The following is a 26,908-nucleotide window of genomic DNA, read 5'->3' as shown; positions in this document are numbered from 1 at the left end:
CCATTGTGCGGCGGCGCGCCAGACCTAACGTCGTTTTCTCTCGCCGGTAGGTAGAGCGCTGCCAGCCGCCGCCGCCACCGCCGCCATCGCCATGAACTGCCTGGACGTGGATGACAAGACGGAGCTGGACCACGAACGGCAGCGGTACCCGTTCTCAGTGGTCTGGACGCCAATCCCTGTGCTCACCTGGCTCTTCCCCATCATCGGCCACATGGGCATCGCCACGTCGGCGGGCGTGATCCGCGACTTCGCTGGCCCCTATTTCGTCGGCGAGGACAACATGGCGTTCGGCAAGCCGACCAAATACTGGCGGCTGGAGCCTCAGCGCGCGGCCGGCGGCGTGTCCGGCTGGGACCGCGCCGTCGCCGAGGCGTCCGAGCTCTACTCGCACCGCATGCACAACCTCTTCTGCGACAACTGTCACTCGCACACGGCGCGCGCGCTCAACCTCATGGCGTACGACGGCAGCATCAGCTGGAACATGGTCAAGCTGGCCTTTCTCATGCTGGTGCACGGCCGCTACACGGGCGTGTGCGGCTTCCTCAAGACGTGGGTGCCGTTCCTGATGCTGGGCGGCGCCATCGTCGTCTTTCTCTGGGTGACGCACGTGTTCTAGTGGCCGGTGCGGTGAACAGCACCACGCTGTAGAGATGTGTTTGGTCTGGCGGGGTGCGGGAGCCGCGGCCAGTGCGTGGAGGAGGGAGCGGCCGCGCCCTGAGAGAGCGGCGCCAGCGCCCGTACAGACTGCTCCCCAGCCGCAAAGCGAAAAGCGGGATCGATCTGTGGCGAGCATTAAGCGTAAGCTGGATTGCTTTCGTTGTGTGGACGTTGTGCTTAAGTTGCGTGGCACGCGGCAGCACCTAATCTGGAGGCACAGTGCTGTGCCTAAGTCGGTCGATGGCGGCCTGATGTATGTAGCGAGTTGGTTGCAAGCGGCTCGTAACGGACGGCCTGGTGATCCATGCACAGGCGCTCGCTGACCTTTCACCCGCCATACGGGATTAGAGGCCTTCCTGCGACTCCCTGCGAGGGCCTTCCGCAGGTCGTACGACAGACTGCGCCCGGCCCTCCGCGGGTCGCACGACAGACTGCGCCCGGCCTTTCGCAAATCGCACGACAGACTGCGCCCGGCCTTCCGCAGGTCGTACGACAGACTGCGCCCGGCCTTCCGCAGGTCGTACGGCATACTGCGCCAGGCATTCCGTGATATTGTTTTGGAGTGCGGTTGGCGTTGTAAATACTCGTACATCATGCCATTCCCATTTGCTGTTCTAAATGCGCGAGTATCTACCATATATGTAGCCGTAATTCAGATGTGGTAGGGAGGGGGGAGATTAAGGGAGTATGTGGCCCCAAAAATGGCGTTTTGGATGGAAAGTTGGAAACGCGACTATCTTGCGACGAATGTGAAAACAGCAGGTCATTTTGGCAAAAATGCGGGGTTTGTCTGACGCATCTCCCCCGTTCCCACCCCTCCGCTACTGCTTACACCTATGGTTACAGCTGTTTAAATTTGCAACTGTAGCACAATCGGCCGCGTAACTTATTGTCAGTGGCATTGCAGAACACTGCGGGCTGCTCGACAAAACATGACCTTTGTTGGCCGACGCCCAGTCTCAGAGAAGTGCCGTTGCTCGTCGTTAGCGGTTTGGTGTCATTGGGTTGCACCGCCTGACGTAGGGGCCGTAAGCACATGTACTGCATACGCTGTCTGGATCGTTGAGCGACAAATACGGGAGTGACAAATACGAATACAAATAATACGGGCGTGACGACACGTGAGGTAGCCGATTCGGTTGTGGGCTGCACGCCGTCCGGCGAGCCGGACGCGCTCCCCGAGTTCTGTGGTGGACCGGGGTATCACGCAACTAGTAGCCCGTGACGAGATGCGGACCAGGCCACGCTTCCCACGACCCCCCCCCCCACCCCACCCACCCCAACCTCTGGGGCCCGCCCGCTTCAGGGAACATTTGTGGAGCTGGTGTCGCCCGCTGGCTGTTCGCGGAAGGTTCGCAGGGCTTGTTGAAATGCATCCACGTCGGCGTCCCCGCAGATACCCGGCAGTCGTGGTGCACTTTCCATTTTATTGCGGCGAGATTGGATTGCGTCAGTGTCTGCGTTGCCTGAAGTGTCATCAGGCCGTCAATATGATGACGCTGCGTTCTCCCTCATCGAGCAAGTGGGGATGTTGGAACCACAAGCCCGGATCTGTGCGTTCCCTAGACACGCTGGACGACGGCGGCGAGTAAGCCCTGGCAATCGGAATCCTGATCGTGCACGTGTGGCATGGCGTTTGAATGAACATGACAGCACGACGGGTCCGGACGAGGCTCCTGCTCCTCCGCTGCTGGGGACTCGACTCCCCGCTCCGCCTGCACGGGTCACGTCCACCGGCCTCCGACCGCCGCGCCGGAGAGTGCCTTAAGGCTTCCATTCGCTGGACACACCAACACCGTCGTATACACGGTCACGCTCAGTCCTGAGCGTCGCGTCGTGTCGGCATTCGTCCTCCGCCGCCCTCCGCGCCGCTGGACAGGTGCCCCTTCTCGGACGCCTCAGGACAGGCCCGCCTTCTGGACACGCCCGCACGCGCCGCCCAATCCAGGCGCGGCCGCGTGCCAGGCAACGGCCCCCTCACTGGAGCGGGGCGGCAGCCCCAGAAGGCTTGGTGCCATGTGGACGAGTTCCCTGCCACCCAAAGACGGAAATTCTCAGTTGGTATGGACACGACCGGATGAGAACACCCAACATTTCACCAGTTTGTATTCGAACTAAACCATGGACAGTGAGCCTCACGTGGACTGTGAAAATATTGTCAGCTTCAGCGGCACCAGCTAGGCAATCCTAGAAGTTAATGCATAGAAATTGTGACCTGAGGTCAGGTCACATACTCCTGGGCTAGCTTATTTGACACAATTATTTCCGTTCGTGCTACAAGTTCTCAAACACTGTCATCAACCAGCGTGGTGGCGCAGCCGTTCAAAAGTGCAAGCAGCTTTCTGCCTATGACAACATCGAATTCAAGCGTAAGCAATATATGATGAGCCGCGTGCGTGCGTGTGTATGCGTCTGTGTGTGTGAACTGAGCTTTTGAGTTCAATGCTGTGAAGAGTACCGTGCTTGCTGCTTACTGCTTGTAATTTCGCCCCTGGAAATTATTGCAAGTCAGCGGGGGCTCAGCGTTAAGCGGATGATTGTGGGCGTCCGTGCATTGTTGAAAGCATTCAGATATCACCCTCCGTTGTTTGACAACGCCTCCCATCACGTGGTTGCCTCGAATACACATGTACGTATGCAATAGAACATCCCTAGTAACCAGGACGGATCACAGTACTATGTTGCATGCGACTGAATGAAGGCGAAGTTGTCAGGTGTGGAAACTGAACCGGCGCCCTCTGGCTTCAATGGCAGACTTTGTGTAACTCGAGTAATCCAGCGCGTTTTTATGACCGTCGTCCAGCCACGGCCGCGGTGCCGCGACGGCACGCGGGTCGTGTTCGGAGCCGGCTGACGGTGCCGTCGATCGCCAGATGAGCCGCGCCGTCGCGCCGCTGCTGCGGCTGGCCGCCAGCGCGCTGCCGCCGGCGCCGTGTCGCCACCTCAACTGTAACCGGGCGGTGGTGAGCCGCGTCCACCGGCTGCGCCATCCGCAGCTGTACCCGACCACCGTGGTGCTGGCCGACGGCTCCACAGTCACGACGCGTTACCACGAGCCCAGGAAGATCATCAGGGTAGGTGAACTACTGCATCCAACTTACCGAGCTTGCGGGACCGCAGTTCCGGAACGCATTATTTAGTTAGCTGGGCTGAATTTTCAGCATTGTTGCAGCCGACGGATGGGGGTGGGGGAGGGGGCGGGCTCCGAAGTTTCTGGCTCTCCGGCCTCTACGGCAGCGTCGGGGCTATTGTTTCACCTTTTGAAGTTAAGGGCGGGTTTCTGGGTCTTGGCCGCCATAGAGGAACCGACCGTTGTGACGTTCACGCTGTCGCCGATTTCCGTTCCGCCACGCGGTTGTCCTTGCTGTCTTCTAGCGTCTTCATGCTTCATTTCCCGGCATCAGGCAGCCGGTAATCGGATGAGCGCAGTGTGGTGTGGCCGCCGCGTGCCATCACGCGTGACCATCGACCGCCGACGCGGCCCGGCCGGACCGTCCGGCGCCGCGGCAGCAGGGTCCGGGTGCAGCCCGCAGCCGAGCTGAGGCGGGGCAGGCCCTGGGGTCGGAGCTGGGCCGCGGTTCCAGGGGGCGTTCGCTGCGTGGGCTCTGTGATGCGTACTGAGTGTGCGGTGTAGACACGCCGCCGGCACGTGTCGCCGGGCTGCTTTCCCCTCCTTCACATGACATTTTTGGAACAGCCGCAAAGCTGGTTGCATAAGCCTCATGAGCTTGCATTACTTCGTGACGCTTTAAGTTACGACTGCAGTCCACGGTAATTGCATTTCAGCCACCACGGCAATTGCATCAGTCACCATAAATTTCAAAAAGTTGGTTTCATAGTTCTCTCTGCAACAGATCGCCCAAACATGTACAAAGGCCAGCATTAGAATCAGTTTGTGGAGTTACATACATGCCGCAAAACACTACTGGTGAAGGAGGCTAACCTTGACCTCGGATGCGAAAAGGGCCGATGGAAATGTTATTTATTTACAGTTGCAGGATACATTTTGCGACGCCTGCCTTTTACTCAAACTCCATTCAGTCGCGGGGTTGGGCATACCCATCACCTGTCGCGGAATCCCCAAGCGGTCGCGGAGTCCCCAAGCTGTCGCGGAGTCCCCAGGCTAGTGCGGAGTCCCCAGGCTAGCGCGGAGCCCCCAAGCTAGCGCGGAGCCCCCAAGCTAGCGCGGAGCCCCCTCCCGTCATAGGAAGGGTCAAGTGGGCGTGGCGCCAGCACGCACGTGGAACGGAAATCGATGAGCTTCGTCCGGCCGGATGTCACCGTACTGATCGCGCGATGTCCCGTCTGAGCCTGCACTTTGCTAGCCCGAGAATGACTGGTCCGTGCTGAACTCGCCAGCTGATTGTTGTCAGCCGAGCGGCGCCGCCTGCCAGCTAACTCCTGAACTCCAGTCGAGCGATGGTCGATCCGTCGTTTTCGGTGAACTCAGCCACTGACCTGACCCCATGGCGCCACCCTGACCCCTGACCCTCGGATGTCTCCAGCTGCCGCTGGACGTCAGCACGCTGTCGGAGCAGCAGAGACTGTTGCGACTGCAGCGGCGCAAGCCGCGACAGAAGGTCACCATGGAGGAGGACGTGGACGACAGCTTCGACGCGAGCCGCTATCAGAAGTTCTGGAAGCGTTGAGCACCCGCCACCGGCGTACTAATGAGGCAACACAACTAGTTGTTTACGGTCGCGTGTGCCGGGTCGATCTAGAGGCGATTTAGCTGATGCCAAGGCGGCCAGCGCAATGCTTGGCCAGCCTGCTGAACTGTCTTCTGAATACGAATGCGCTGTCGCGACGCGGCGTTTCACTGGCGGGTTCGCAATGATTGATAACGTCACTTATGTCGACAAAGCCGCCGCGGTCTCGCTCGGTCAACACTTTTATTGGATGGCGGTTGCATTCGCAAAACTCCTGCGGGCAGGACACTTATCTTTATCTATGGAAATATGTGTATGTCTCTACCTATCTATGTAAGTAAGTACTTATCAGACAACGCACCTACAAACGGAAAGAAAGGGGCGGCGGATACTACGGACGAATGCTTTCGTCAACGACAGCTTCGCAAACTTCTGACCTATTCGCTACCGAAGTATGCTGCGCCGATGCATGCTTTTCAGGCGCTTTTAGTGCTAGTGTCTACTCTCTACGGACATTTAGCCACCTGTCTTGAGTGGTCATCAACTCCCGAGTGCTTTGAGAATGCTGCGTGATGCTACGATGGCTACAGCATGGGTCTGCCGCTTGAGGAGACGTTTGACAACTGACGAGAAAGTGCCGGCACAAAATCACAATTTGACTAGAAACTTGACAATATTATATATAAAAGACGCTCTGTCTTGACCCAGGGCGCCGCCCACCGCTGCCACCGCTCCAGCGCCGGGCCCGACCGGGCCATGGCCGCTCAGCGTCACCGACATCACCTCCGCACGGCCGCCTTCTTCTTGGTGGCCTCCTCGGCCTCGGCCTCCAACATTCTGGCCCGCTTCTTGCCCAGCGGCGTCTTGGTCAGCCACGTGTAGTACATCTGCTGCTGCTCCCTGCGGGCCGACAGCCGACGTTCAACAGCGCGACAGTCACTGAGCCGACAGGTCCCGCGGCGACCGCCGAGTAGTTTGTGGCCGGCAAACCCCAGGGAGATGAGGGCTAGTAACAGCGCCGACAGACCGCGCGACCAAGGCTGGCGCGCCCCAGTGACCGGACGGACCGAGCGCTGGGCGAACACGTGCAGCTGCAGGGCGACGAGCCGCGGAGGGCGGGAGGGGGGGGGAGGGGGTGGGGGGACACGGCACGATGCAGCAGCTGGCTCCCACGGTGGTACGCGGCAGAAGCACGAATTTAAACCTATGCACCACTGGCCCCGCAAACAAACTCGTTTCATGTGCTGGGTACATGCCGGTGCCGATTTGCCAGCGGCGCCGCGTGAACTGCGCGCACGTCGTCGGCCGATGCTAGCAGCTCGTCGTGGCGCACCTCATGACGGGCTGCAGGGTGGAGAGCACGGGGATGAACTCGGCCGTCTTGAGCGGCCGCTTCCTCAGCTTCACAATACGCTTCTCGGTGACCACCTGCCGGAGGGCGCCGCCCCCCCAATCAATGTAAGCGCTCGGTGGCGTGCCGGAGGCGCATTCACGCGGCGGAAACGCCTACACTTGCCACCCATTGCTGACACGAGCGTGCCTGATGAGGCGTGCCACGAACGCCGCCGCGGCCCACGTCTGCCGCCCGGACGGGCACCGCGCGTGGGGCGCGCCTCTGCGGTCGTCCGGTCGATTCTCAACCGCGTGTCAGCACCGGCGCGGCCCTGCGGCTCGTCTTCCGCACGGCGAGCACCGTGCGCGCGCCGAGCGCCGTGCCGAATGCCGCGACGCGCCGAACGCGGCCGGCTCGCACCGTCCACGCGCCGCACGCCAAACGGCGTCATTGGAGGCGCGCAACAAGCTGTCCGAACCTGGTATCGGCGTGCGGGTGGTGGCCCACGGGTACCGAATAGCGTTTTTCATCGTAGTGAATCTGAACTGCGGACAAACACGTCTTTCGCTGGAAGAATACCGGCGCACATCAGCCAAAGCACGCGCCAGCAGCGCCGATACTGATTCAGTGCCCTCGGTGCGTGTCCAACATGGGCTGTATCACTGCCACTGCCCGACCAAAGTCCACCGGGTCCGGTGCTGAAATCAGCTGACGTGGGCTGAGCACCGGCTGCCGACACGCCACGAGGCCGAGATGTCCCACACCCGGTCTCGTCCAGCCATCGTCAGCCCGGTACTGCCGCCCTTGCTGAGCACCTCAGCACCCAGTCCGGGCAGCTAAGATCGTGCGCCGGCGGGTTGAGCTGGCGGCGGCCGCCGCTCTGAGCTGGCACCGTGATGAGGCGTACCGTGCCGGGTCGCGCGTCGCGTCAAGCGCTGGCGACCGTGCCGACCGCGGCCAGGCCCCAGCCAGCGGCGCAGTCGGCCAAGCGGCACAGCACGCCATGAGACTGGGCTGTGGCACCGCTGGAAAGGTCACACGGGCCCCAAGGCGACCATCACAAGGTGTAAATCACACTGTTTAGCGCGAAAGAGCACGGAACAGCTGCAGCGACGTCGTTGGGGGTTTAGCCGGAATCCCTAGGAACTCGTTCAGTCACTCAGCGCGGCGGTTCAGCTGGTCGATGACGATACTCTCAACAGTACTGCGTCTCAAGCAGGATTATGCAACCGCGCAGTCGCGACGAAAAGCACAAATGATCGCCCATTCGTCTCCGCTGTGCCAGACGTCTTCGCTATGCTATGCACAGCGAAGACGGCCTGACAACCCGGCACGCACAAGCTCGCAAATCCGACTGAATACGGTCTGATGGCCGGCCAGGCAAACGTCGGAATCACTCATTCAACATCCGGGCCGGTAGAGCCGCGTCTGGTCCGGCGCGCGCGAGCCAGGCGCCGCGCACCGCCACGGCTAGCATCGATCCCACCCAGCCAATACGACTGGGGGATTTAATGCTGCGACAAATTGGACGACGGAAAAGGTGAGACATACTGGCCGGCCCCTCGACGACTAATCTATGTCGAGTGGCTCGGCCTCCGCCTGGCTGTGCGGAAAACCGAGCCCCAGCAACTCGATGTGATCACGCGTCTCTAACACGCCCCCGGGTGGCCGGCTAGATACCCTTCGCTCGGATGGGGGGTCAATTTGACCCCCCCAAGATCTCCGGAACTAAGAAAGCTAGAGACACTAAATTTGCAAGGTGTGTTGACCTGTACGTGAACCCATTTAGGTCAAAGTTTGAGGTTCATAGGTCATGACCTCCGTGTCAAATAAAGTCAACTTCTAAGTTGGGCTCCAAAGCGCCCCCAGAACTTGGATCACTATTTTTAAGCAAAAGTCCACATGCCAGTTAAGGTCAGTGACCTTGTTTGACATTTTAAAGGTGATGGTGACCAAAATCATATAAAACTGCTCTGAGTTGTGTATTTGAGTAAGCGACAAGGATAACGCTAGGCACTATGTTTCTAAAAACAAAATCTTGACCTGGGTTATTTTAGGACAATAACCCATTCTGACCTCTAAGAAGTCCATGGACAATATATGGCGCAGTTCCTGCAGTCAATAAATTCGAAAAGTGCGCCAGAGGCCATCCCATACTGCAAACACCGGAGTAAAAAAAACCGGCTGGTTTTGATCTTGGTCTGACCTTTGTACCTGACCTTAGGCCAACGCAATTTTCTCACTCAATATTGGTGTTGCCTAAGAAAGCATCTAAGAGATGTATGGCTTCGTCTAACACTCCGTTGTCGCATCAGATTGAATGATTCCCTAGAAATTGACTTCACTGAAACCATGGCCTGACTTTGACCTGCCATAGGTCAGCGACCCTACCAGGTACATCTAAATCTTTTTTGCCAAATGATCCGCTACTCGATTGTCTACAGCTACGTCAAACTTGGCGCGGCTGCGCCGCGCTGTTCGGAAACCATTCTGGAAAAACCTTCGGAGGGGTCAATTCGACCCCCCATCCGAGCGCGTGTTCAGGTTGGTTAACAGGCAAGCGCGGACAACGAACAATAGGCACGACATATTGCGTATTAAATGCATAGTATGCCGTTATCCTAGCCGGCGATCACGCCAACATGCAAATGCACAACATGTACAATTGTGTCGATGTAGAAGTGAATCACTAGGCTTGCTAAGATCAAGGGAAATAATGCCGCTGCCGTCGCACATGATTTCGCAATTACCGCTGCGATGGCTGCGAACAAAGCGCACAAGACGTTTCTCCAATTTTTTGGCACAAGAGACGAACAAAGTAAGCGGCTGTTTTATTTCAGGTGGCGCACGGTAATATGGGCCGAGGAGACCGCTGCACAGCGGTGTTTTTTTGTGTGTCGAAAACGTGCACATGGTGTGCGTCAAAATAGATGACATCACTAATTATTTCGATACATCGACATGAATGCCATCGGACCAAGTCAACGAAACCAAACCTTTAATACAGCTGGGAATAATTCAGAGACCACAATCCCAGGGACAACACCCAGATCAGGAAATGGTGTATGTCACATGGCAAGGTATCGCCAAAGGTGCACCATGCTGGGACACTTCAACCTGCCGAACAGTGCAAGGGCTGTAACCCGGGTTTGTGTTCTGCGGATCGATCTTTCGTGGACTGTTATCAGGGCGTTAAAATAATAATGGAGCTGCCTTCACCTTCAACGCAAAAACACTGCGAGAAATCACAAAGGGGAAAATTTGGAAGTCATAACAAGTCATGTTTGAAACGTTCAAGGCTGGGGGATTAAAAATATGTACTACGTATACGATGAAAACGCCATTTGGCATGCTCCATACAGACACGGGCACCACAATATCAAATGGATAGTGGAACATTGGAAAGAGTGTAGTGTAGGGGACTAGAATGGTAAGAGGAATCAGGGGAGTGGGGAACGCGGATAGATTGACTGGTTTGGCCTTATAATCCCTGTCATAGGCCCTATACATACAGCGGATGAGTTTTTCTGGTTATTGACAAGCTGCAAGCGAGCGAGATGTTATTGTTATCCATTTGGAGCTTACAAAATCACGAGCATGAGTTTGAGTTAAGAAAGCAGAAGTGTAGAACGGCATGCAATGAACATTTTTTCAGTCAATGAGTAATACATATTCTAAACCGGTTGCTCTCATACGTAGCTGGAAGTCTGACATCTTAGGACAAAAAGGAGCGCTTTAACAAAAAATGCAGGCGTTGTCTCTGAAATAAACCACATCGAATACGCGACGTAAAGCAGATCGATATATTACACGTATATATCTGTATGTCTATATATATATATATACACACACACACACATATATATATATATATATATATATATATATATATATATATATATAGCCTTGCTTTCTTCGCTGCTCTGCTTGCATCCAGCACGGAGCGTTGACAGAGCGTTTCCCAGGCATGCACCCATACACGCACGAAAAACTTGCATTATATTGCATGTAACATCACGTTCGGGAGACCATAACGCCCGATCACTCCATCCGAATGGACCAAAGGGATGCTGAGGGCGTCTTGCGGCAGGAGAATAGAGTCATTCGCTTATCGGCGGGCGTCGCGTCGCTTATCGCACATGCGCCCACGCGCATCTGATGCCACAGTCGGCCCCAATGACGTCATGAGGAGCAGTGAGACGTCATAAGGACTGCGATACGGCGCTGATCTCCCGCGCGTTGGCGGCGGCAGCAACAGGTGACGCGTCGGCGTCAGCGCCGGACATCCGGTGCCACGTGCGGCGGCCGGGCGGCGTCACCGCCGACGTCGGTATCGACGCGCCGGGACAGGTGGGAGGCAGCCGAGCCGGTGCCCGGCCTCGGTCAATACGTCACCGGTGGCCCGGCGGGTGCCGTCGGCGGCCGGGGCACGTCCGCCGCTGATGACCCCGGCACGGCCGCCGCCCTTCCCCAGACCGACCCAGCGTCTCCGTCCAAAGGCCAGCGCACGTGTGGGGCATACTCCCGCAACGGGTCAGAGCCGGGTCTTTGCACCAGCGTGAAACATTCAGCTGCTTAATAACGGTGGCTCAACCGACCGTTTGAAAGACAATAGGAATATAGCATATTCGGATTCACTCAGGAGTGCACAGAATATACCAGACTTATATCGATGGAACTGCGGCTCACTAAGCGCAATGGTCGTGGTCAGCTGTTATCGACAAATTTCAAGCGCGCTGCTGGGATGCTCCTCGTCAACGCCGACGAGCATTCCCATTTTCACCACAAAAGCACGACATGACGGCGGTCGGGTTACATACAGGTCGTCATAAAACAGCTCTCAGGCGTGCTTTGTCCGAGCACGTCCGACGAAAGCACGGCATCTGTCCAAGAGGCGACGTCTGACGCAGCGTCGTCTCATCAGCCCCACGGGCCATTCCGACCGTCCGCCTCGAAACTTCCTCCCACGCATCCGAGGCACAGCTCTGTTCCAACGGTGCCGCAGACCTTCCTGTGCTGCTCCGCCCGGTCCGCGCAGCGCACCGGGAACGACGGAGCGGTCATCCATGGACATGCCTCCCCAGATGGTGACTGACTAAACGCCGCGCTGCTTCTTATGGGGCACACTCGGCCAGCCGGGCGCGAGGCATGCTCCGTGCCCTCCAATGGCACGGTGGCAATACGCCGTCTAGCTTCATCTAATCTGCTTGCAGTGCGCCGCTGCTGCTGAGACAGACGGCTCCATTTCGCAGTGCGAAGGCTCACAAACCCTGGAAGCTCCATAAACCGCCGCTCCCCATCGAGCCTGGCATTCCTCACGACGCGCACGTGGCCGAAATGGAGCGGGGCGAGGCCGGCGCCGCGTCAGCGTTCATCTTGCATCAGGCCGGCCGCCTGAGGCCGCCAGACTCCGTCGGTGGCCGCCGCATCGTCCGTCTCTCGGGACGAGAGTGGTTAACGGACGGACAGTGAGCCTCAACCATAAAACCGAGAGTCTCGGCGGCACCCGGCAATGTCGCTGAGTTTCAGTCGCCTGGAGCAACGCATGTCAGTTTGACGCCGTTCCATTTCCGACGAAAACCCGCCCCGGCAAATGCCAGACCGCAGTAACGGGAGCTGTTATAAAAATATATCGGCACTTAATAATTTGGCCACCGGCACTTTATGGGAGGCAACGCTCATGAGAGGGCGCGATTCACCCGATCGAAAAGCCAATGGGCTCCAAAGGCCTCCTGTTCCAGCAACACGCTTACGCCTGCCGCTCTAAGCGGACATTGGGGCTGGCATTCTTTTGCAGTTTATCGCATACAGCTGCCTTGCAAAGCTCCGATACCACAAGCGTCGGCGAAGCGCGACAGCCAGCGTCAGCGGGTAATCGACAGTGGGTGACAAGGCGGCGCCGCGCCACGCCGGGGATCACCGCCGGAAGGTGTGGGCGGCCACGGCCGAGCCGCGCCCGTCCGACCGGACCCGCCACCCGGCGACGGCCGGCCGACCTCACGCTGGCCGCCGCCGCCGTCCGCCGCTGCCGCCACCGCCGCCTGGCGAGGGCGTCAAGCCCTGGTCCGCTACACGGGTGCACGGAGCCAACCGTGCGGCCTCTATTATGAGTTTCAATGAGTTTACATTGTGTGAGTCGTATACTGATATATATATATATATATATATGTGTGTGTGTGTGTGTGTATGTATATATATATATATATATATATATATGTGTGTGTATGTATATATATATATATATATATATATATATATATATATATATATACATATATACATACATATATAACGCTCGATGTCGCCGGTAGCATCAGGCGTTGGGCGGCAGATCGTAACGTGACATCGATTAACAAACTGGCGTATGCCGCTGCAATTTCGCCTGGATATGTGTCCGCCCTCTCCACACGTGGTGGTGAAGCTTGCGATGCGGTATCACGCGATGTCGGGTAATTTTAGCCACCTGTTGGCTCCCACAAGTTTCCATCAGCACACGCATCAGGGCGTGCTGTGCCACGCGAGTGATTGCTGAGACCGGTACATCATTAAAGTATCCAGAGCATGGTTTGAACGTGAGCAACAGCTACAAAACCCTCCCGCAGCGCACTGCTGGGAATCTTCGCAACCGCTGAAAGCGATGGCCACCAACCGTGCAAACGCCCGAGGTGCGATTCAATCAGTGCGAATGTGCAAACAGTACGATACAGTCCGTTACGGCCAGGCTTCAGACCGTAAACCCGGTGGTGGAGCTGTATGGCCGTACCTAAACGTGTTAACAACCATGCCGTTTACATCGAATGTTCTGGAGAGCCGTAGGGAAACAGTACGATTCTATGTTCTTCAAAAGCAGCTGCCGTTGAGATTCGATCTGATCTGGATTTTTACTTAGTCACTTTTGTTTCACTTTGCAGGGCCTAGATCGTGTTAGGCCACACTCACTGTACAGTGGCTCAGTAAGGGCGGGGGGGGGGGGGGGGGCTCAGCACGACGCCAATGAACACGGCGAACGGACACCCAATCGACCCTCTCAAGCGCGTCCACCCACGCCACCGACGTCCAAGTATCGGCGAGCAGTCCAGCTTTGGCATTTGCGATCGGGAAACGCCCCCAATCGATGTAATCACAGGCGTGCGTCAGTTTGTAATGCGGCCACAGCTCGATGGCCATCGCTATTCAAAGCTCAGGCAGTTGGCCGATTCACAGAAGTGCGAGTGTGGGAGCATTCCGAGATCAATGGCATTTAAACAGCAATCAGGTATTAGTTCAACAACTGCAGCTGCTGGTGATGTGCGTCGCAGACATAGATCTTCAGGAGCTGGACGATGTCCACCATGTTCTCACCTGCTGAATCATGCACCGAGTCCTCATTTGATACAATACCTCCAGATCATATCCTCTTTTGCTGCGCCGTATCCTCAGCTGGTGTGCCGCGTCCTCAGCTGACGTGGCATGTCCTCACCTGCTGCGCCGTGTCCTCACCTGCCGTGCCATGTGCTCACCTGCTGAACCATGTCCAGGCAGTGTCCGGCCGTGAAGCCGTCCGTCAGCTTGGTGAGCGTGCTCAGGTCGAGGCTGGGGTGGCGCGGCACACCCGGCACCGCTACCGTCCGGGTCAGCAGCTGAAGCCGGCTGGCGTAGTCTAGCGCAGGCAGCAGCACCACGCGATGATACGCCTGGCCCAGTGCCTGTTCCGTCACGCCTCACAGTCAGCAGCAGGCCCACACACGCCGGCTGCTCTGGTCGCAGGGGTGTACAATTCACAGGGACATACATCTATATTACATGAGGTATACAGGCAGAAACACAAAATCTTGTTTGCAATGCCTTACAGCCAGAGAAGCATAGCATTTGTTACAAGGTGGGATGAGCAAGACAAGTTAAATAATGCAAACTCATTAAGTAGGCAGGTAAGACAAGCTGGACTGCTGCGGTATGGGGGCGCTGATCACCTTCTGGTCGGCGTCCCAAGGAGACTCGCTGGTGCCGACCAGCACCAGACGGTCCAGCGGCGTCAGCGCCTTCAGGAACTTGGGCAGCTCCTTCTTGAGCCGCTTGGGCTCCGTCTTGTCCGTCTTGGGCACTTTCTTGACGAAGGTGCGCTCGGCTCGGTCGATCCAGATGACCGCCGGCTGCAGGAGGCGGCCCACCTGGCGACGGTGGCGCCACCGCTCACGGCGCGGCCTCCACCGGAAGCTCCGCTGCCGGCCTCCTCCGCCGAACACCGAACAGTGGCCGCCTCACACGCTCTTGACTTGCAGCACGCATCGCAAAAAGATAGCCGACACATACAAGCACACTTAATATAAAGTAACCTTCCGTTACAAACGGTCCAGAACGAATAGTTCGCGAAGCACGTAAACCACAACCCAGGCCAGTTACAACTAACGGCAACTGAAGAATGTCTCACGCCGCGCTCCAGGGGTGCAGTCTCTGCACGGACCTTGTTGACGAGGTGCATGAGCATAGTGAGTCCGGCCTTGCCCGGGTACCGCCCGGCGATGCTGGCTGCCGTCAAGTCGAACAGCACGGCGCCCGACTCGGCGCAGATGGCGTGCACCAGGTGCTTCTTGCCGGAGCCCGGCGGCCCGGCGATCAGCACGGACTTGACCAGCGGCGCCGTCTCGTGCACCGCCGGACAGCCTGACGACGGGTGAGGGGCGGGGTGGGAACACGGGTCAGGGAAACGGGCCGAGTCAGGGGCGGGGCGGCGGGACACGGGTCAGGGAAGCGGCCAGGAACGGGCCGCCTGACAACGCACCGGGGGACGGCCGGGGGCCGGGCGGTCAAGGGCGGGGAGTCCATGGTCACATGGTAAAGTCAGGAAACAAGCAATCCGACGTCGGCGAGGGGGAGGGGCAGCAAGGCGCCACACAGCAATGAATGGTAAAAACCCGTTACCCGGATGTAATAATTGCTCACACTGTCGTCAACGCCTCGTTTGCTAGCATTGACGCTGGTACGTTCATGCCCACGCACCAGACGAGGACAACAGCCCGGCGAATGATTCCATCCTTGATACCCACACCTCGTCTCGCGCGTTCGGTAAATCTGCAAACCGCTTCCCCGCGGTCACAGCACACCCGGTCAGCGTGAGGCGTACGGTCAGCGTGACACTGCAGCGCCAGCAGAGCGTCTCACCCATGGGCATCACGCAGTACTCTGTGAGTACCCGCCGGACGTCGCCCAGCTGCGGACGTGCCTCCTCGTGTTTGAGTCGCTGCAGCGAGCCGGTCAGTGCAGGGTACCCTGCAGCGGCGCCGCGCAGTCGCCGTCAGCGCCCAATCAGCGGCCGCGCGCACACAATGCACACAGTCCAGCAGCTGCACACTGACAACGGACACGGAGTCCGGCAGCCGCACACTGACAACGAGCACGGAGTACGGCAGCCGCACACTGACAACGGAGATGGAGTCCGGCAGCCGCACGCTGGCAACGGATTCATAGTCCGGCAGCCGCACACTGACAACGGACGCAGAGTCCGGCACATGCACGTTATCAACGGACGCAGAGACCAACAGTCACACACAAGCACCGCACACAGAGCTCAACAGTCGAACAGTACCATCGAACACCGGGTCCAACAGCCACCAGCAGCCGACGGCACGGACACAGTTCACCACCAGCCGCACACGGACAACGGAGGCATGGCGCATAGCCCAGTACTGACACGTCCACAGCCGTAGACTGTGACACTGACACATCCACAACGCAGACACATCACTGATAGACGTAACCCAACAGCGCACAACTGAGGCCAATGAGTCCACGGCTGCCCTCCATTCGCAAACACCCGCGCCCGTCATCAGGGCACCAACTCCGCGTGCAAACTTGGTGATGAAGACCCTTAGTGTCATCTTTACAACGACAGACTGCCATTGAAGGCCATGAATCATTTTTGCGAGAATGCACGAGTCGTTGCCATAAAAAACAGTGAGGCATCGATAGGCGCACCCCAGGCATTTTAAGCGCACTCGAGTTGCCAAAGCGCACTTGGGCTGCCAAGACTCTATGGGCAGCATCACAGGATTTGTATTTAGCTCGTTAACAACACAACAATTGCACAGACGCCTCTGTTATCTCAGACACATTAAGATGTATCAAGGCCGCCTGACTGACGCCCCAAGTGAAACTACTACACATTTGAGATGGTGGAGAGGTGGACCGCAAACCAGAACGCTTAACTTAGGCGACACCGTCTGCTTATCAAGCCGCGCTGAACTCATGACGCCCACGGCTGATCTCTTTACGCTTACCCATGAAGTCAGCCATCCTCTTTTCCGGAATCAGCTTCATCACATTGTTCTCCACCAATTCCTCGACTAATGACTCAAGGCTTCTGTCCGGTGTCAGATCCTTTCCTTTCTTTTTCTTTCCCTTCTTGCCTCCTTTCTTTCTCTTCTTTTTCCCTTTCTTCTTCTTCTTCTTGCGGCCCTTTTTTCCCCTGTCTCTTTCCAACGCCTGGCGATGGAGAAAACAACAAATAGCGTAAGATAAAGCAACGTAAATATACATGATAGCTTACGGAGCATGGATTGAGGAGCTATTGCGAGTAGTACTGATAGGAATACCTAGAGGAGTACTGGGAGGAGTGCTGATAAGAGTGCTGAGTGCTGAGAGGAGCACTAGGAGGAGTACAGAGAGAAGTAATGCGCGGATTACAGAGAGGAGTACTTAGGGAAGCACTGGGAAGAATACTGAGGAGAACTGAGAGAAGTGCTGAGAGGAGTACTGAGAGGAGCACTGAGAGGAGAACCGAGAGGAGTGCTGAGAGGAGTACTGAGAGGAGCACTGAGAGAAGAACTGAGAGGAGAACTGAGAGGAGTACAGAAGGGAGTAGTGAGAGGAGTACTGAGAGGAGAACTGAGAGGAGTACTGAGAGCAGTACTGAGAGGAGTACTGAGAGGAGCAATGAGAGGAGAACTGAGAGGAGTACTGAGAGGAGTACAGAAGGGAGTAGTGAGAGGAGTACCGAGAGGAATACAGAGAGGAGAACTGAGAGGAGAACTGAGAGGAAAACTGAGAGGAGCACTGAGAGGAGAACTGAGAGGAGTACTGAGAGGAGTACAGAAGGGAATACTGAGAGGAATACAGAGAGGAGAACTGAGAGAAGTACTAAGAGGAGTACTGAGAGAAGCACAGAAGGGAGTACTGAGAGGGGCACTGCGAGTGGTACTGAGAGGAGTACAGAGCGTACGCTCGGCAGTTCAGTGGTGCTCCTTCGACATGCGTTTTGTCCAAAGTTAATTTGTCACGGAATCAAACAAACTAATTCGTTTTAATTGTCATACGTTTCGTTTCGTTCGTTCGTTTTGACAGACATGTTGGTAAGGAAAGGAGGTTACTATGGCAACTATGTTCTCAACATAGCAAGAGATTGGTGGCTTTATTCGCAATGATAATGGCCAACAAACCACATCCAATGTAGTACTATCTGTTCATATGCATACATGGCAGCCTTAACAGGCTAAGTGCTCAAGCTGGCGCCGTCTGCCACGATGCACACGATATGACTGCCACGTAGGCGCGATGTTATACAACTCACTTCCTTCAGGCGTTCCAGCTCATCCCTCATCACCTCATCCACGTCCTTTCTCACTTCGGTCTCCAGCTCATGAAGTTTGTCCTTGCGCACAATCTCACTGTCGAAATTCTGTTCAAAGTTGTTTTTCTCATCTTTGTGCTTCCAGTGTTCTGAAGGCAAAGTGTCAGTACGTGCCCACGCGACTCGGCCACCTGCGCAAGCCGTTTCGAGTGCAACGTGACTAACACCTGCAGCAGTGCTCCGACCACTAATGTCTGCTTTATGGGACGATCAGTGAATAGGCAATCCGAAATCTAAAAATCAAGGGCAATGCATGCCGTGTTTTCGTTTTACCTGTCAGCCCCATACAATTTGGCCGATTACTTATGATATAAGTTATATGAGGATTATAATATACGTCAGTTACATGATCCACACGTCAATACCTCAGAAGCGGCACGCAGCCACGTCTGCGGCATCGCAGCGCACCAACGAGCCTCTCAGTAAAACACACGGCGGCTGTCATCCACCGCACCGAAGTGTGGTCCATCAGAGCTGATATCCACGAAACACAGTCCGCTTTCTTACCGTTGTACTCATTGCAGGCCTCTATGATGGCGGGTACGAACTTAGACGGCTGCATGATGAAACCCTCATCTTCGTCACCCTTCTTCTTCTTCTTCTTCCCCTCCTTCTTTTTGTTTTTATCTTTCTTGTCCTTCTTGCCCTTGCCCTTTTTCTCCTCCTTTGCTGGTTTCGGAGGCGGCACAAAATCGGGATCAAATATGGCGGCGGAGCCACCCTCCTCTTCCTTGGGCAGATCAGGAAATTCACCATGATCCTCCCTGAAATAAATGCCAACAAAAACTAACGGGGTGTAATGAAAGGAGCTTCCCGAATATCCGGCAAATATGCCTGGTAAAGAAACGCAACGCCATACACTTCGCCAATGAACACTAAAACACTCGTGCTGGATCGTGAGGAACCCACCAGCCAGCCTGTAATCGTGCTCTAAGTAATCGCTAAATGCATCTCAGCTCACAGCTCCTCGACCGCCGTAGCTTTCGTCCCTCACCACATACTGACCACCAAGTCTTTCGTCCCTCACCACCCACTGACTACCCGGTCTCTCGTCCCTGACCACCTACTGACCACCCGGACTCTCGTCCCTCACCACGTCATCACCTGGTCTCTCGTTCCTCATCACCTAACCCCCGGCCTCTCGTTCCTCATCACCTGGCAACCCGGCCTCTCGTCTCTCACCACTCCTTGACCATCCAGGCCCGGATCTGGTCCTGCATGTCCTCTCGCATCTGGACGGCCTGCAGGCGGCGCAGCTCCTCCTTGACGGTGACCAGCGCCTCCTGGTACTGCTGCTCGTGACGTGCCTGCACCTCGCGCCGGGCAGACTCCACCTCGGCCAGCCGCTGCTGTGGCGGCGGCGACGGTCGTGGAGGCGGCGCCTGTCGACAAGACAGTCCCGAGCGGCGCTTGGTTCTGGGTACGACTTGGGAGTCTGGGAGCCCACCGAATCTGGAACTCAATTGGTGGATTTGCTCTGAGGTAACGGCACATATAAAAATTTAAGTGATTTGAGACCGTGTAATAATAAAGAGATCTTCTGAACAGACGCCAAAAGAGGTCATACGCGATCACAGTCCCATCACTGCCGTGGGGTGCTGTCACAGGCGCTGGAGAGTGGTGACCAACATGTCGAAGCAGTGTGGATGGGCTGCGAGTTGTGCCGATGTATGACAGAGTTTAGCCGCCTGCATGCCCGCATCACCAGGACCTCTGGGCAAGTGATGCGAAAGAGACTCACACTGGTAGACGCAAGGAGCACGGCTCAACATATGCATTTGCCGTACAAACAGTTGGTCCGGCTGCATACGGGATTTACTAACAATCACACAAGAGGGGCTGAATTGACATTGACTTAACCCAGTCAACTGGCTGGCATCGCAGGTACATACATGTAGCATTACCACCAATAAAGAACACATACATATGCACGCACGTCTGGACACAGACATAAGCCATTTGTTTCAGCGAGACATCACAACCAATGAGAATCTCAGACTGTCATGAAACACACTGTCGGCATGCGTGCCACTTACCATACCAATGAATACCATCTCCTCCTCTCTCATCTCCTTCACATGGCGTTTGGCAGCAAACCCTCTCCACACGGTTTGAATCCGTAGTGCCGCCTGCTCGTCCGACATGGTCGCCACGTACTGCAAGAAGTACGAAACACACAGGGTGGTCACAAACAGCCTCGGAGTGCGTGAGAATCCTTACAGACGCCCCGCTACAGCACACCCCAGTCACCCCCGCCCTCCCCCGCGTCCTTGAACAGACCGCCGGGCCCGATACACTCTCAGATCGGTGTCGCACCTTGCCCTTGGTTTTCTCACGCATCTCCTGACGGTGGATCTCCTGCATGAAGCGGGCGCGGTGTCGGCCCTGGCGGGCACGCTCCTGACGCTGCACCAGCCGCACGGCCTCCTCCCGACTCAGCTGGGTCACCACCTTCTCCTGCAGGTCACGCCAGCACAACACACTGGTCAGCTGGGTCACCACCTTCTCCTACTGGCCGCACACCGCACAGTCATTACCGTGTGGGTGAGCACACCACAGTCCTTACATCCCGCGCCGGCCATTAGCCATAGAGCTGGCACGTCGTGCGTGCGTGCGTGCGTGCGTGCGTGCGTGCGTGCGTCGTAGAGCACGGTCGGGTATCTGTACTGGCCAACGAAATAAGTTGTGTCGTCTAGCTGTAAGGTATGTAATTGGCAATGCCTAGTCTGTTAATAGTGCTGGGGCAGAATGCACAACTTGACACAGGTTGCTTACTCCTCGTAGAATAAACAAGAGAATGGAGAAATAGACGTGATGTTTTGGCTACATGCTTTTATCGAAACGGAAGATATTCGTTTCGATAAAGGCGCGTAGCCTAAATATCACGTCTATCGCTCCATTACCGCGTTTATTATACGAGGAATAATGTTATTTATACCGTCTTATCCATAAGTTGATACCTAAGCCGACGTGGGATGTATGTCTTACCCATAAAATGCTATGCCACCGGCGAAAACCCTGCAACATCGCGTTGAAAGGACGCCAAGGAAACGAATGTATGTCATGGAAAGCAGAACCATGATTATGTAAAACTGGAACAATGCAAAAATAAAAACTAAAAAGCACACTTTGTTTTTACAAGGCATCCCGAATAGGAGTGAAAGAGATCATTTTTATCTAGTATGGAATGACTCACATGTCAGCAGTGAGCCTAAATCAACACAACCAAGTAATGTGCCAAAGAGCGGGTATTGTCTTACCTCCGACTTGATGGCTCCCAGCTTCTTGAGGGCATCGCTGATGATTTCATTGATGCCGGCTAGCGTGTCCTTCCGTTCCAGTCGAAAGAACGGTGGGATAGGCAGATCCGTGTCGTGAGGAAGCAGTTTGTAGTCCACTTGGAGGTCGTCAAAAAAGTGAAACTCGGAAAGCTCGATATTTGTCAGTTCTTGCTGAAAAAAACAAAATATAATTATCTTTAACCGGTTTGGTAATGACAGATAGCAGTATGATACAAAGAACTGCAGATTGCAGCATCTTATAATGTAAGATGCGGGGTACATGTATGACCATAATCTACATGAGGAGAAATAGCATGTGCGATAACCAGATTACAAGGCCTACCAACCAAGGCCTATCTACCTACGAGATTTTTAGTTGATTCAACTTCACACAAATCAAATCGATTCTGACTCAAAATCAGTGGACGCTGAATCACGCTCTGTATCAAACTTACGACTCACCGCATCATTCACCAAACACCATTGGAATGAACATGGAACAGCCTCATACCAAAATATGCAACAACCTTTAAAATTTTTAGCGTCTGGTCGCACTCAATGGACGTCTGTAACTTATATGTACCATGGTGAATTTAGCATAGCATTTTCGTGCTGTTTGCATGTGTGTTATTGAAATATCTACGTTCTCTGAAGTACCAACCAGTCGGCCATGATGTGTAAATTTGTAGGAAAAATACATATTTCTGAAAGCTATGACTATCGGGCTTTATCGGGCTTATACCCTTAATACTGTGGTCACACACCTTTACGTTATGCCATACGTCAAACGGCCAGTTACCATTACCTTATGACGTATGTTATTCGTTCTGTTCTTTACTGCCATCAGTCACTGAACATTTGTTTTCCGAACGTTGTGACAATCATGACCGGACACTGATGCAGGGTGAGCTGATGTTGACTCCGCATTGCAACCAAAATCAAACCAAACGTCACCCTAAATCACGCCAAAGGCCGGAATTCAAATCAAGCTCACTCAACACAAATTTGCGTGATTCTTCATTTGCTTCTGAACCTGGATTAGACCTCGCTCAGGTGTGCTGTCCACCACCCTGCGACACTTCTTCATGTCCATGACCACGAGCGCGAGGAAACCCACGGTTAACTGGGCCCGTCGGTAAATAAAATAAACAAGACGCAATATGCCTGTCCTTCGCACGGCCGCTATGATGTCCGAGGACAGGCGACAGACGGGCGGACAGACGGACTCACGGACTTAAGGACAGACGGACTAACATCCCAGCAATGAAAGAGACCTCCCACTTCTCGATCATACACAAAACGCATTGACTGCACGCTCCTATCAACGTAAAAATACAAAATACACCAAAATGATATCACTATATTTCGGATGACAAAATTTCGTGGGTAACTAGGAACTCCCAACGTCAACTTCAACGTCATCCAGCCTCCTGCTTCTCAAGTACAGGAGCAGCAGCCCCTTACTCCGTCGAAATAAAAAGGCTCATATACGTCCTGTGCATCAGCACCAGCATCTGCATGAGCATTAGATCAGCATCGCCCCCTCCCCTCACCGCGGTCAGAGGCCTCACACGGCCGCCGCGGCCCTGACCTTCAGCTCAGCCATCCGGCCCATCACGGCGTCCAGGCTCTTGCGCATGACGAGCCGCTTCTGGGGGTGCACCGTCTGGTCGTAGCAGAGCATCAGCCGGCGGAAGACGAGCAGATGGCGCAGGTACAGACCCAGCACCACCTCTAGCGCCAGAGACTTGTTCTGCCGGAGCACGGGACAGCAGGCGCTGACGGCGACGGCGGCGGAACTCGGGCATAGAATGGGCTCGACAAGCACGCACGGACGCCGATGACGCAGGCTCGCAGAGCGGGTTACAGAAATAAACCTCAGAATAACCGTTATTAGACGAAAATATGTGACGCTGCGGCATCCATGACGAAACAAATGTGACGCAGACGTACAGGGTAAATATGACCAGTCATTGCTGTGTCAGTGAAGCTCAGAATGGAGACGAGAGCAGAAATGCTCAACCTTTGACACACCCGGAGGTGATGGTAACGCAGCATCATAAAGCTAGTCTTGCTATACTATGAGGGAAAAACCGACGCTTTCAAACAGTCTCGGAACTACCTGCAATGCTGTCTCAAAATGTGAGCGAGGAGATATGGCTCATATCAAGCCAGTAGTACATATTGCTCATATCCAGTCAGTGTTACTTGCCACTATCAGGCCTAGGACTGCCAGTGCAACAGTGCGGACGGCGTGCAATGTGAGGAGCACCAGGGCCATTTGCCGACTTGTGGGGATGGCAAGCAGTGCTGGTGCTGCTTGGCTGGTGGCCCAGCCGCGTCGGTCGCTTGCTCACGTGCTCGGGCTTGGCGCCGGCTGCCGCCAGCTCCTTGCTGATCACATCATCCAGGTGCAGCTGCACCTCCTTCCACAGTTGCAGGCATAGTCTGACAACAGAAAGCACCATCACTGGGCCTGTATGTGCTTCAAGATGTGTCAAAAAGCAGACAACATTGGTGGTTAGGTATCATCTTAGCAAGAGACACCACAGGGTTCATGAGGAAAAACATGACATGAGGAAGGTTTGGTAAAAATTTTCCAGATTTCTGAAAACACTACACTTAACATCACAATGAATTATGAAAAGGAGAGAACATTTGTGTGTTTAACATTTTACAGATAGGTTGCAAAAAATTGTATTAGGGTGTGACTTATAACAACTGAATTTTAAATATGATGAATATGAACCAAACATGCAGGGAAAGAAAGATCAGGTGTTTGTTGCAGACCAGATGTCTATTTCAGCTGATGCTGCCATCCAAAGGCAAAAAGGTATAAGAGCCCTTAGTTAACATAGCACTTAAACCTTTTTGCCTTTGAATGACAGAACAGTGACCAAACATAATGGAGCAGAGCTATGATGCACTGCATATAAAAGGTGTTTGCTTGAGTTGCTTCCACTTTTTCTTCTAAACTTACAAATTTGACATGGTGGCCAATTCCTTTTTAAGGCTGATATGAACCAAACTCCCTTTTAATAGTGTCTGGCATCTGCAAATGGGAGAACATCAGTTAATGCTTGTATGAAATGCAATCTATGATCAATGAACCAACTGTATCAGAGAAATCAAAATACACAATTTACCATCATAGCAGAAGTCACATGCAGTGGGTACAATGCACACTAGCAGGAGTTAATTATGATTAAAACACCACATTTTGCACACAAAAGTTCACATCAAGGTGACAGAAAGGCAAATGGCAACATTCATAATCTACACTAGCTTGCTCATGGACTGGCATTGACTGTTACAGGGTCTAAGATTGTTCAGTAGTTAGAGCTGGTTAGTTCTGACAACGTATTCACAGCCGGTGTTTCAGTAGAGAAAAGAAGTGTGTTCAGCATGTCCATCATCCATGTGCAGCAAGTTTAGATGCACACTTATTGCTACTATTTTCACTTTCAATTTTCCTGATGCTACACCAAACAAAATGAACTGAACTACATAAAATACTTGCCAAATGATAGATGTACTACTAGCCTGCCAGTACACGGTACCTATACATACCCGAAAGGTTTGGATATCATGCAAATCAAAGTCTGCCTGCCAACTTGATTTATGAGCCTAACTTCACTCAATCATAGATGCTATGCCTACACTTGCTGCTTAAATAATCCCAGAAAAAACACTTTAATTCTGTAAAAGCAATATAGTTTTACGAGTTCCAGACAAGATGCCTGATCAAATGAGGTACCAGAACACTAGATGAGGATGATAGCCCTACAATAATTCTATCCAAAAAAACAAACCTCACCATCTACCGAGATCAGTCTAGGCCCAGGGGCGCGCCCGCCCGGACGCTGGAAGCCCTCAATGGCCCCGGAAGATAGGAATGCTTCCACAGCTTGAGTGGTCATGCCCTAAACTTATGAATGTGCCCCCTATAAACTCTGCGCGCGTGTACCTTTCCCTTGTCGCCTGCACTCAACCTCACCAACACGATTACCCCTGGCCGGTTATTCGACTCTACGGCTGATTTGCCGAATACTGATCTACCACGGTTCCGTTTTAAAGCCGCGGTAGGTAAAAACTTTCGGACTGGGCACCAAATCGTCACCTTTGCGTCAATTCACCTATACCGCCCTACCAGTTGCTATGGTTACCAGCACCTTTTACTATTCTACTGTTGTTTCTAGAGCAGTCAGCTATATATCAAAAACGCTCATCTTATGATATTTAGATCTAGACTAGAAGGCAAACAGCTTAAGCAGCAAATTAACATTTCATGACTTCATGTTCCTCTGATAAGCCACGGGCCGATCAAGAACTGTGGAGGAAACTGCTTCAGAATAATCAGCTTCTGCCAACCTTTAGCATTCCACCTGAACGGACAACCTTTTTTTAAATAAGGAAAACGGAAGGCGAGAGAACAATAAATTAAAGCTTGAATTACTTGAAAATTCATCTTTTCGGGCCCCACGCCATTTCCGGTTCCACCCGGAAAGTAGCATGCCTGTCAATTAAGGCGCGGGCAAGCGTTCACCGAAACAACAGGCATGACATGCGTTCCCATGGGACCCCGGAGCCCGAACCCCCAAGGCACTTTAAAACTTGACCAACCTCTCGTCTAGTCAAAAATTTAAGAAGTGCTACAGAAGCCTAAATGAGAGGCGCCGCAAAACCTATAAGCACAAATCCGTAATAACGTAGTGTAGCGTAACAAAACATCCGTAAGTGCAATCAAGTGGGCGACTCTAGGCCCACGTGAGATATGTCCAAATCCAGATAGAAGGCGTCCAGAATCCAGGATTAGAATAACCAAACCTGAAAACTGTCATGAGAGCGACTCCTTATTAGGCAAAGGTATGCCGCTAGCCCAGACAACGAACGGTTGAAGCCTAGATAAAGACACCCGGAGGTTAAGAAATCAAGCTCCTTCTTTCCCCAAGTACAGGCGCCTCTGGATCAACACAGACGGACGCCCATAAATATGGGTGGGCATGACGATAAAATATGGATTTCCAACATAGCGTACATCCCAGAACGCATGTTTCTATCAACGTTAGGATTTCCAAGAAGGACCTTTTCTACATCAATAGGCCCCTTTCCCGGGTCATAATGCCACCTTTATGTCTAAGGCAGTTCATGCGTTAGGTAATGCCTTTCTGGGGTAGGAGGTTCCGCTTTGCATGACGAGACCTTTTCCCGGAACAGGAGGCCCCCCCTCCCCGCATTCCGTATTTTTCCCGGAGCAGGAGGCCCCCATTCTGTATTTTGTGATTTTAGAATTATATTTGTTTGGATATGGTACATGCAATATATTTTTGAGAGCACATTCTCCCCGTGCCCCCCTCGAATACAACACTTCCCACGACCCCCCCCC

General features: G+C 54.1%; 2 protein-coding genes across 11 annotated transcripts in view; one reads left to right on the top strand and one right to left on the bottom strand.

The window, feature by feature from the left end:
- LOC119098496 (transmembrane protein 222) overlaps positions 1-1,772 on the top strand; it is a 70,472-nt gene extending 68,700 nt beyond the window's left edge. For 7 of the 10 annotated variants that reach the window (XM_037221433.1, XM_037221431.1, XM_037221427.1 and 4 more), the window contains exon 3: positions 51-1,772. In XM_037221433.1, coding sequence (XP_037077328.1) covers positions 92-616 — 525 coding nt within the window. In that variant the 5' untranslated portion in view covers positions 51-91 and the 3' untranslated portion in view covers positions 617-1,772. The remainder of the gene's footprint in view (positions 1-50) is intronic. The other 3 variants (XM_037221435.1, XM_037221430.1, XM_037221429.1) reach the window with 1 other exon arrangement.
- A 3,390-nt stretch (positions 1,773-5,162) lies between these two features.
- LOC119098947 (dynein regulatory complex protein 11) lies at positions 5,163-25,580 on the bottom strand. The gene is made up of 17 exons (XM_037222002.1): positions 25,490-25,580; positions 24,503-24,574; positions 23,880-23,970; positions 23,114-23,275; positions 21,502-21,693; positions 20,558-20,698; positions 20,278-20,397; positions 19,424-19,623; positions 18,749-19,005; positions 18,182-18,330; positions 16,893-17,097; positions 15,778-15,885; positions 15,080-15,279; positions 14,589-14,786; positions 14,139-14,324; positions 6,640-6,734; positions 5,163-6,206 (listed from the first exon to the last, which is right to left on the bottom strand). The coding sequence occupies exons 2-17, from the start codon at positions 24,511-24,513 to the stop codon at positions 6,086-6,088; spliced, it is 2,436 nt and encodes an 811-aa protein (XP_037077897.1). The 5' UTR covers positions 24,514-24,574; positions 25,490-25,580; the 3' UTR covers positions 5,163-6,085.
- Between the last annotated feature and the right edge of the window lie 1,328 nt (positions 25,581-26,908).

This window comes from Pollicipes pollicipes, unplaced genomic scaffold (assembly GCF_011947565.3).
Source record: "Pollicipes pollicipes isolate AB1234 unplaced genomic scaffold, Ppol_2.1 Scaffold_4740;HRSCAF=5597_pilon_pilon_pilon, whole genome shotgun sequence".
Lineage (NCBI taxonomy): Eukaryota > Metazoa > Arthropoda > Thecostraca > Pollicipedomorpha > Pollicipedidae > Pollicipes > Pollicipes pollicipes.
Note: the sequence above shows the minus strand (reverse complement) of the source record. Positions and strands in the feature narration are given on the sequence as shown.

Coding starts and splice junctions, on each gene's coding strand:
- LOC119098947 (XM_037222002.1), bottom strand. Junction 20,398..20,557: donor GTGAGAAAACCAAGGGCAAG/GTGCGACACCGA, acceptor TACTTCTTGCAG/TACGTGGCGACCATGTCGGA. Junction 19,006..19,423: donor GCCTGGATGGTCAAGGAGTG/GTGAGAGACGAG, acceptor CATTTATTTCAG/GGAGGATCATGGTGAATTTC.